We start from the raw sequence: 12,033 nt of genomic DNA, 5'->3' as shown, positions 1-12,033 counted from the left end.
GTACAATATGTTCCTCAGGTAAGAGGGTAAACATTCTTTTTAATGACCCAACAAGATTTTGAGATTAACCATAAGGAAAGATGTCCCTTGACTTTCAAAAGATACAGTACATATTTAACACAAACTGATGGAGTAGGCAGGAGAACGGGAAAAGACATTAACTTCTGGGGCCAATTTCAAAAGCACATTGAAGGCAACTAATCTAAATAAGGTATCTTATGTATCTAGATCTATTCTGTGACAAATATTTATTCTTGCTAGAGGCTATAAATAAAATGAAGAATCTGAAAGAAAAAAATGAATAATCTGGAATCTGAAAAAAAAGGGAATTAGAAGTTCTATGTAGATCTAGGAGGCTTAATATTTCAATGGATTTGTGGTCCATTAGTATGGGTATTTCTTTTACTGGTTCTAATAAAACTCTCTATCCTACATGATTTTTATCCAAGTCTTCTTTCAGTCCGGAGAAGTTCAAACTAATGAGATCTTTTTCTGCTGTTAAAAAAATACTTTGAGGAGTTCCATTGCAGCACTTGGTTAGTCCAGCACACTCACATGATTTTCACACTTCTCTTTATAGTTATACATATGCCCCTGATAAAGTATTTTGTTCCCTTTTACATATAGGAATTGTTGTTAAAATGCTATAGCCCATTTATATTCATCATGAACTTTAAATTATCTTTTCACCATATTTCATCTTGATTACTCTTTGATTCAATTCAATATAGGTGAAGGTAAAAAGAATAAGCATTTATACAGTGCCTATAAGGTACCAGGCACTGTTCTAAGTGCTATATAAATATAAATGCCTTTATCTATATCTAAATCTATATCTATATCATTTGATCTTCATAACAATCCTGTGAGGTAGGTGCTGTTATTATCCCAATTTTATAGTTGAGGAAATCAAGAAAGACAGAGGTTAAGTGACTTGCCCGCAATCATATAGTAAGTTTTTAAGGTCATAAATGAACTCAGAGCTTCCAGACTTCAGACTCTATAAGCTCTATCTACTGCATCATTTAGCTGCTTCCTATAATATGAGGACAAATTTTCTAAAATGAGAGGTCTAATAATGTAAATGATTTTCTTATTCTTATAATGAGTTCCCTGCAATGGAAATAAGCATTAATGATGTAGAGATAATTCATACAAGGTATAGGAGCCTGAGAGGGGAACCTCTAACATCTTTTCCAATTTAAGATTCTATAATTATAAGATTTAATTTCATGTAATTAAAAAAAAGTTGCATTTTGTATAGCTCTATCAACAAGTATGACACTGTAGAAAACAAACAAAAAAAACCTTTAAATTTTTTTTTGATTATTCTAAACTTAAAAATTCCAACAAACATTGTACCTGTATAAAGAATAAAACAAAACAAAAATGATCTATCAAACTGATCTTCCTAAAATACAAGTCTGGCCATAATCCTCCCTATTCAATAAACTCCAGTGGCCCCCTATCACCTCCAGGATCAAATATAAAACCTTTTGTTTGATTTTCAAAGCCTTTTATAACTTCCCACCTTTCTAGTCTTCTTACACTTTATTCTCCTCCAAGTATTTTATGATATAATGAGACTGGACTTTCAACTCTGAGCATTTTCACTGACTGTCCAGCACATCTGGAATGCTAACCCTTTTCATTTTTACCTCCTACAATATTTGGCTTCTTTCAAGTTACAGTTAATCTTATTTTCTGGAAGAATCCTTTCTCAGGCTTCCTAATGCCGATATTCTTTTTAAATTGTGAGATTGTTTTTTGTTTTTTTTTTGGCAGGGGGGGGAGATTGTTTGTTATTATTATTGTTTGTTATTGCCTTTCTTTGTACCCCCAGTCTTTGGCATGTTGCCAAGCCTAAAAGAAGTTTTAATAAATGCTAATTGACTGAAAGACAAGAAAAGAGACTTTTACATAAAACTGTAAATCCATATTAAATGTATCTTTTTAAAAAGCATATAATAAATTCAGGGCTTTACATTTAAAGCAGTCTTGTTCCTTCTGGCAGAAGGCAGGCAGAATTATTCATGGACTGATTAGTCCTCTGTAGTCCTGGGTGGTCACTATATTGATTAAAGCTCTGGAATCTTTCAAAAGTTTTTTTTTTCCTTTATGATATTATAGTCTTTATTTACTTCCTTCTGTATCATACAGTTTTTTTTAGTTTTTTAAAATTAATCATTCCTCTTATTTCTTAAAACTTAATAATATCTATTATTTTCATATACTACAATCTGTTTAACTTTCCATAAATGATGAGTACCCTTTTTGTTTCTAGTTCTTTGACACAATATAATGTATTGTTATAAATATTTTTGTACCTATTGGTCTTTTCCTCTATCTTTGATCTTCTTGAGGTATATACCAATTAGTATTATCAACTTTTAATAACTTTTGGGGTATAGTTGCTTTCCAGAATGGCTAGACCAATTCACAATTCCATCAACAATGCATTAGTGTACCTATCATTATATAATCTCTCCAAAAATCATCATTTTCTTTTTTTTGTCAATTTTTCCAAACTTATAAATATGAGGTGGAATCTCAGAGCTATAACTTATAAGTCTCTTACCATTAGAAACTTGTAGCATTTTTCCTCATGATTGTTGACAGCTTACTTTTCTTTTTTGAAATGTTTCAATTCCTATCTTTTGATTATTTATAGGGAAATGACCTTTGTTCTTATATATTTGAATCAATTCCCTATATATCTTAGATAGCAGATTTCATCAGAGAAAAATGCTGAAACAATTTCCTCAATTTATTGCTGCTGGTTCTAGGTCCTATGTCAGTAGTCAGAATGCTTTGGGTTTCTAACCACATCTAAATGCTCCAGTCTTTCTGCTCTTAAGTATGGAGTGATACAGGCTTTTAAGTGCCCATAGAACAGAGGAATGTTGGCATATGTTTAATAATAATTTCCTCTGTTAAAAATGTACACAGAAATGTTCTTGCAAAACTATTTGAGCTGGACCCAGCATACTCCTGTCCTGGAGAATCTTTTTGAAATATATTTATTAGCAAATGTTTTTAAAACATCTATCATAGTTGTATCCACCAAGATATAGTTATATCTTGTGAACTATTTAATCTGACATTTAGAAACCCCACAATCTATTTCAATAAATTATTATTTCTAGTTTTAATTCTTATTACTCTTCTTTATCCACTTTACTACTCTTTCAGTCAAGATGGGGTACTCTATTTCTTGAAGGTGATACCCTCTTTTTCATCTGTATATTTCCACAAACCACCCTATATTTTTAATGTAAGCCCTTTTGGACTTTAAAAATCCTGTCACATAGAAGGTATTTGATAAAAGATCCTTGAATTGAATTGAAATTTCTTTCAATGCTCAGATCAGGTGCAATCTTCTTCAAGCCTCCAAGATCCCCTAGTAATCAGTGAGTCATGCTCCCTTTAATTATTTTATATTAACTTATCTGTGTATAAAGTATAAATCCTTTTCCCCACCAAAAATGTCATCCCTAAGCAATCTCTTATCTCAATTAGGAGACTTCTGGCTTGTTTATCTGTGCTGGTGCTCACTTTTCTGGTGGGATACTTACCTTCTAAATGTCTTTTAAAAACAGTCCTGGCCTCGATAAATATACTTTTCTTTCTTTCTTTTTTTTTTAATAGCATTTTATTTTTCCAAATATGTGTAAAGGTAGTTTTCAACATTCATTTTTGTAAGACTTAGTGTTCTAATTTTTTCTCCCCCCTTCCCTTATCTCTCCCCCTTCAAAATAGCAAAAAATCTTATATAAGATAAATATATGCAATACTTTTAAAAGTATTTCCATATTGTCACGTTATGCAAGAAAAATCAAACCAAAATGGAAAAAAGCATGAGAAAAAAAAAGACCAAAAACCCCTAAAAACAAAAATGTTAAAATACTATGCTTCAATCCAAAATCAGTGGAATCAGTTTCCACAGTTCTTCCTTTTGATGTGATTTGGCATTTTCTATCCCACGTCGATTGGAATCGCCTTGAATCACTACATTGTTGAGATTAGCCTAGTCCATCACAGTTAATCATCATATAATAATGTTGCTACTGTGTACAATATTCTTCTGGTTCTGCTCACTTTACTCAGCATCAGTACATTAATAAATGTGCTTTTCTTGTTGAGTTTCTTGATTACTGTTCAATCTGGTATTCTTTTTAGATATTTGCTGGAGAACATGTGTGAGAACTTCTGTAACTGTTCAAGCAGCCATGTGGGATCTCTAAGGAACCTAGGAGTCACTGATTCCTCCTTCTTAATTCTTATTTTTAGGGAAGGAGAAAATTTTGAAAAGTTCCCACAGTTTAGCAGCTGCAAGTGCAACAAAGAATTAATACTCTCAGATTGCATTTTGATCTTAAAGCTCCTCTTTGGATGCCCCAAAAGAACAGTTAAGTCTAGGCTTGGGGTTAAGTCCAGGGTTACTGGTCCATGGGTACCTTTTATCCTTCTCTATAATATGATGTACTAATTTATAGGAAACACTAGCTCAAAATACCAAAAAAAAAAAAACAAAAAACTTACTTTTTAAGAAGACAAAACTCATTACAAAAGTATAAACAAAAAATAAGCAAATTTTTAAGAAAGAAGGAAATTACTAGGGATAAGGGATTCTGGTTTGCCAAGTAGCTATGAGGCAGAGGGAAATGAAATGGAGAGGGGATAAATCCACCAATTCCCAATGCCACAGCAAATTTCGTCCAACAGATTACTCGTAAGTGGGTCAGTGAGCCACACAAAGATCAAACTATTCTTGATTATATTCATTTCTGGTAACTTAACTCTTCTCTTGCAGTCAGATGGTCACTAGTCCCCTTGAACTCCAAAGTTCTACCATGATCCTTAAGTCTTTCCTTTTAGCTGGGAAAAATTACACTTCCCATAAACAGCTTTGACAATAATGTTAAGAATGAAAAAGAAAAGCAACTAACACTGAAAAGACACTTTGCTGCTTCTGATTCCAAGTCTTGTGTCATACTCCCTACTAAATAATCATAACAGAAAAGTAGACCTGGGTCCCAGTGAAGGAAGAAAACATGTCCACTTTTATACTTCTTTGCCAACAGCTTCTGGGGCAATGGACTTATAAAAAGACCTATAATGGACCTATAAAGAATAAAATCTGGGTCAAGTATGAAATAAAAAATAAACCCTTGCAGATAAAAAGTTCTTGATCTCACTACTGCTTTTCCCACCTGATAGAAGTTTGGCATTAGGCAAATAGTAATCCACATGCCAAGAAAACTAAGAAAACCAACTACTGTAAATCTGAAATCCTGCTCCATGACATTCCAGAAGAGTACATACACTTTCTTAGAGCAGTCTCCTGAAAAGGTAACACATAGCCAAAGCCCATATCATTCTTTTCATGAAATGTAATTTCCTTTAACATTAAGAGGGTGAAATGGAAAACTAGAAACAAAACAATTTATCTGAATAGGCTGTTTGTATTAGTTCAAGGGAGATGAACTAGCCTGTCTTGTTTTAATATTATTTTTGCCACCTGCATTAAGAAAAGTACTTGTTATTACTGAAACTAGAATTCCATTAGAGATTTTTGTTAAGTAAAAGGATTAAAATTAAGCTCAATACAAAAGGAAAAAAAATTACTTCCATCATTTAAGTGAACATTACATCTTTTCATTCATCTCCTTTTTCCTCATCTATTGCAGTATAACTCTAATAATTCAATTGAATCATCCCCCGATTCTGAGCAGTTTGATAATGATACCAAGTTTATTGAATTAAAATATGAAAGATGGTACAACCCTTACCCTTAAAGGGCTTACAATAGAATATGTGAATGCAATTTGTAAATAGAGCACATAGGATGTTATAAAGGCAAAAGGGACTCAGATGTAAGTTAGGAAAATTTCAGGAGGGAAACAATAATATCAGCTGAGAAGCGGGGTAAAGGAAGGGAGGGACATTTAGTGAAGGCTTCAAGAACAATTTAACATAAACCTCCCTATAAAAAATCCAAATTTGGATTACCTATGAGTGAAATAGTTACAAGAAACATTCAAGTATCTGGTGATATATTGACCTGATCTGCTATACAGCTAGGAAAAGATGCTTTACTGCACTTGCCAATCTAATACACATTTTTAAAGAAATGTAGCTTCAACTTTGGGTTCAGAGGAAGAAAAGTAGATTCATTTTTACATTTCAAGTCGAAGAAATATTTAATACATCAGAGTTTCATCCTTTTAACATATGGAAACAAAAGTTTTGCTATTAGCAAATTTACTTCCAGATTGAGGAAGAAAGGTTGCAGGGCTTTTGTATCCTGACTGTATCAGAACCTTATCTAAAGTGCTGAATTTAACTCTATGAGTTGTGAGGGTCAAATAACATGCTTAGGAATTGTTGTAAGGCACAAGGTCAAATGTTGTAAGGCACATAGAATTTAAGTAATTTGCCCAAGGTCACACAGCTGTTAAGTGTCTGAGGCCAATTTTGAACTCAAGTCTTCCAGACTCAAGTGTGCCATCTAGTTGCCACTCTACTTGGGTAGATGTAACTTCATGCCTTCATATACGGGAAGGACCACCATGTCTCTACATGGGAGATTTCAGGTCCACATATGGAAAAATTTCCTTACAATTAGAACCATGGAAAAAGGAGAACTTTGAGAAATATGGTGATATTTGCTATTACTTCTTTTTTTCCTCTCTTCAATAGTATTTAATTTTTCCAAGTACATGGAAAGACAGTTTTCAACAATTATTTTTGTAAGATTTTGTGTTTCAAATTTTTTATCCCTCTCTTCCTTTATCTCTTTCCTCCCCAGGATATTTACTGTTACTCATTAGGGAAAAAGGAGCTAAGTTGGGCTAATCATAATAAAATCTCAATGTTGATTACTCTGTCATTTCCTCACCTTCTTGCTTTCTTATCCATAGTACTTAATCAGGGGTTCTTAATCATTTTTGTGTATCTATCACAAAGTATCACAAGACCCCTTTCTCACAAAATCATGTTTTTAAAAGCGTAAAATGAAATAGGTAAGACTTAAAAAGCAATCAATTTTATTTAAAGATATTTATCAAAAGACAAGCTCAGGGATTCTAGGTTAAAAATTTCTGTCCAGGGATTTGTACTTTTGGAGTACATGATACCCTCTTTTCTTTAAATAGGCTTTATCTCTGATATTTTCATTTGCTGTTTAGTTTTAAGCAATAGGAAAGACTGATCTTCAAGCAGAAGGTTTGTATAATGCCCTTTGGATTAGAATTTAAATTATCTGAAGAACAGAGTTAAATTGACTATTGTTTGAAATGTAGTGCTGATTTTGATGGGGGAAATGAGAGATCTCACTTAATAAATAACATCTTCCCACTGATGGAACTTAAATAAGGTGGTAGGCATTCATGATAATAAATTTTCTAGCTTTCAAGAATGTCCTTTATCCTTAAAAAGTGCTTTTGCAGGAAAAAAATATAGTAGAGAGAAAAACACACTTTTTTCTTTTTAATGATCCTTATAGTCCAAGAACTATGGCAATTTCTTGGAGCAGTTTTCATTTCAGCCCAGTCAATTTGATGAAACCCAACAAAGTTTCATTTGACCAGTTTCTAGAATAAAAACTGCCTAAGCATTCATTATCTTTTCCCCTTAGGATTTATTTAAACACTAAACATCTTTATTTCTATCCCTAACATAATTTCACTTGGAGACAAGGAACCTTAAGACTACCTTATGAAGAGTGAAAACAAAATTTTTGCAGTCTTGTTATCCTTGAGTGAAGTATGAGCAAAGCAGAGCAAGTGAATGCAATGACAAGTGGATTTATATCACCACACTAGGAGCACATATATAAATGGTTCCTTGAACTCTTTGGCTTTCATCCTGTTTATTGCTTATTGAGAAAGGAAGGAAGGAAGAAAGGAAGAAAAGAGGAAGAAAGGAAGTGCAAGTATTGTGTGCTTCACAAATATTACTTGACTTGATCCTCACATGTACTCTGGGAGGTGGGTGATATGCTCTGCATTTTAACCGAGGCAGATAGTGGCTAAATGACTTCCCTGAGTTCATTCTATTAAGAGGTTATATTTGAACTCAGGTTTCTTGATTCCAGGCTCAATGTTGTTCCTATTCCTTGATTTTCCCATGTGGAAAATAGTAAAGATAACATAAGATTCCTTCCTTGTAACATACAACCCATGATTAAGAATTTTGGAAATCAAGGAGATGCCCATCAATTGAGAAATAGCAAAACAAGCTATGACATATATTTTGATGGAATGTTACTGTGCTGTAAGAAATGATAAGCAAAATGATTTCAGAAAAACATAGAAAGACTTATAGGAATTGATACAAAGTAAAGCAAGCAAAACCAGGAAAATGATGTACATAGTAACAAAAATATTATATAACCAAGAGCTGTGAATTATTTAGTTATTCTCAGCAATACTCAGCAAATCCAAAATAATCTCAAAGGATTCATGATGAAGGATGCTATCTGCTTCGAGAGAAAAAAAATTGATATTGTCTGAAGGCAGACTGAAATATGCTATTTTTCACTTTCATTCATTCTTTTTTTTAAAATTAATTTTCTTGTACAAAATGACAAATTTACATGATTGCACATATATAACCTATATTGGATTACTTACTGTCTCAGGGAGGGAGGGAAGAGAGAAATAGAATTTAGAACTCAAAATTTTAAAAAGAAATATTTTTGACATGTAATTGAGGAAAAAATAAAATATTATTTAAAAATAATTAAAAGTATAAAATATAATTACTCATCAGATCTTTGGAGAAGGGAGGACTTCATGACCAAAGAAGGACTAGAGAACATTATGAAAGGCAAAATGAACAGCTTTGAGTACATTAAATTAAAAAATTCTTGCATGAGGGCAGCTAGATGGCTCTTTGGATAGAGCACCAGCTCTGAAGTCAGGAGGACCAGAGTTCAAATTTGATCTTAGACACTTAACACTTCCTAGCTATGTGGCCCTGGGCAAGTCACTTAACCCCAATTGCCTCAGGGGGAAAAAGTTCTTGCACAAACAAAACTAATGGAAACAAGATAAAAACAAAAGTACAAAAGTGGGGAAAAATCTTTACAGCCAGTATTCCTGATAAAGGTCTCATTTCTAAAATATATAAAGAACTGAGTCAAGTTTATAAGAATACAAATCATTCCCCAATTGGTAAATGGTTAAAGGATATTACCAATTTTCATATGAGGAAATTAAAGCCATTTATATTCCTATGGAAAAAAATGTGCAAATTAAAACAACTCTGAAGTACCATCTCTTGTAGAGGGCCAGAGTTGAATAGTCCATATATAGGGAGAGTCTGGTCCAGGTATTACTTGAGATCAACTCTGTTAGGACTAGTAATTCAGACTTTTTGGCTCACCAGCTTTCCAATAAATAATTGTACACACAGACCTGCTAAATTTTGATAATGTCTGCGACTAGAACAAAAGCATTCTTTATTATACAATGAATCAAAGACATACTTGGTAAACTTAAGACAAGAATGAATCAAAGACATATTTGAGGTAAATTGGTATAATAATTTCTGCTCTGTATTCACAACTGTTTACAATTCTGTTGATGTTGTTGAGCATGTGCTATTTGCAAATCTATATTGATAGACATTTTGGATTGATACATAAGGTGGATACAGAAATGTCAAAGTATGGATTGTGTATTGACTCTAAAGCAAATGATGCTAGTGACTCCAGACTGAAAAGTATAAAACACTGTCACTCAGATTAATAAAACAAAGACTATAGCATATCTTCCACCTGGTCCTCGGTTATTCATTCACACTCTTAGCCTCTCACTGGAGCTGGACTCCAACCTCTCACCTCTCAGATTGGCTAAGGTGACAGGAAAAGATAATGTTGGAGGGGATGTGGGAAAACTGGGTCACAAATGCATTCTTGGTAGAGTTGTGAAAAGATCAATCATTCTACAAAGCAATCTAGAACTCTGCCCAAAAAACACTTCTTTTTTGTCTTTTTTTTCTCCCATGGCTTTTCTCTTTTGTTCTGATTTTTCTCCCCTAAGATGATTCATAAAGCAAGGTATATTAAAATAAATAATTTTTTAAAAAAAATTTAAACTACAACCATAATTGAAATAGGCTACAAAACATTACCCTCCTGAATACACTGATAACTCCCCGCCACCAAATTTCTTGATCTGTGAGATTCTTGTTCATCAAACTCCATAGATGATCTAACCAATATGTCTGAGATCTTCTTATCTTTTAAGTACCATAGAGGTACCAACTTACCACTGTGGCTGTCCAACTTTTATTTTTCATTTTTAACTAAATAACTATTCTACCTCCTTATTTATCTTCAATGATATCTTCATTCTGTATCTTCACCCATAGCAGTCTTTGGTAAGAGGTTGTAGTCTGACTCTTTGTGTGACCCATTAGGTCATATATCATTTTAATTATTCTGAAATTGCAATGTTCTAGAATTCATTCTACATATCACTGCCAAGCATATTTGCTATATATAATTCCAAGCCTAAGGACAGAAAATTGAGTGAATATACCTAGAAGGACCCTTCTATTCAAAAAGTTAATTCTATCTGTTCCCATTCCCACCCTCATTTCCACTTACTGTTTTTCTTCTGAGACATCTTCTAGCAGCATATGAAGAAAATCCTGCAGAACAAAGCAGACCAATAAACATGTCTATCAATAAATTATCTTGAAGCTACATTCATTTTTGATAAAGTTTTACTAGCAACTATAAATAACTGATAAGGAATCCCCTGTATAACCACACAATCACTTATTCAGTGTTCCAATTTAACCAGTTAAAGGAGACAATTTTGCAAGAACCATCACAAATAAAAATTGTAAGGTGTTTCATTATTTACCTTAGCCCAACAGCCTATTTCTATCAGAATAAAATCATTATAGAGACAAGTATAATTTGAAAAAATTTAATCAGATATTCTTTAAAAGCATTTTTATGATAAAACTTTTCACCTATTAGATAGCCTTAATGAAATTAACAACAAGCTCCTAATTTTCTTACTAAAACATAAACAGGAAAAAGCTACCTGATAATTTTAAATAAATAAAAATATTTTTCCTTTTAAAGCTTATTATTTTTAAAACATATACATATAGTTTTCACCATTCACCCCTGAAAAATCCTGCAGCCCAAATTGCTTTCTCCCCCTCTTCCCTTCAATCTCCCCCTAGATGGCAAATCATCCAATGTATGTTAAACATATACAGTTCTTCTATACATATTTCCACAATTATCATGCTACACAAGAAAAATCAGATCAAAAAAGAAAAAAAATTTGAGAAAAAAAACAAAATGCAATTAAACAACAAAAAAGTGAAAATACTATATTGTGATCCAGACTCAGTCCCCACAGTCCTCTCTCTGGATGTAAATGGTTCTTTTCATCATAAGAACATTAAAACAAGCCTCAAACATCTCAATGTCAAAAAGAGTCACATCTATCAGAGCTGATCATCATATAATCTTGCTATTTCGGTGTATAATGTTCTCCTGGTTCTACTCACTTCACTTAGCATCAGTTCATGTAAGTCCAGGACTTTCTGAAATCATTCTACTGATAGTTTCTTATAGAATAATATTCTATAACATTCATATAACATAACTTATTCAGCCATTCTTCAATTGAAAGGCATCCATTTAGTTTCTAGTTCCTTGCCACAAGGAAAAAAAACATGTTGCTACAAACATTTTTGTACATATGGGTTTTTTCTTCCTTTTTAAATGATATCTTTAGGATACAGACCCAGTAGAGACAAAGCTGGATCAAAAGGTAAGCACATTTTGATAGCCCTTTAGGCATAGTTCCAAATTGCTCTCCAGAATGGTTGGATCAGTTCACAATTCCACCAACAATATATTAGTGTCCTGATTTTCTCATATCCCCTCCAACATTTATCATCTTAGCCCATCTGAGAGGTGTGTAGTTAGTAGTTTCATAGTCATAGTATTTCATAGTCATCTCATGAATTAGACTATAAATTACTTGAGAATAT

At 32.8% G+C, this 12,033-nt stretch overlaps 1 protein-coding gene across 1 annotated transcript in view; it reads right to left on the bottom strand.

Annotated features, from left to right (window-relative positions):
• Positions 1-12,033, bottom strand: part of AOPEP (aminopeptidase O (putative)) — a 504,306-nt gene that overhangs the window by 183,027 nt on the left and 309,246 nt on the right. The window contains 1 exon segment of the mRNA XM_074281675.1: positions 10,619-10,662. Coding sequence (XP_074137776.1) covers positions 10,619-10,662 — 44 coding nt within the window.

The sequence above is a fragment of the Sminthopsis crassicaudata genome, chromosome 1 (assembly GCF_048593235.1).
Source record: "Sminthopsis crassicaudata isolate SCR6 chromosome 1, ASM4859323v1, whole genome shotgun sequence".
NCBI lineage: Eukaryota > Metazoa > Chordata > Mammalia > Dasyuromorphia > Dasyuridae > Sminthopsis > Sminthopsis crassicaudata.
The sequence above is the reverse complement of the archived record's forward strand: the minus strand, read 5'-3'. Positions and strand labels throughout refer to the sequence as shown.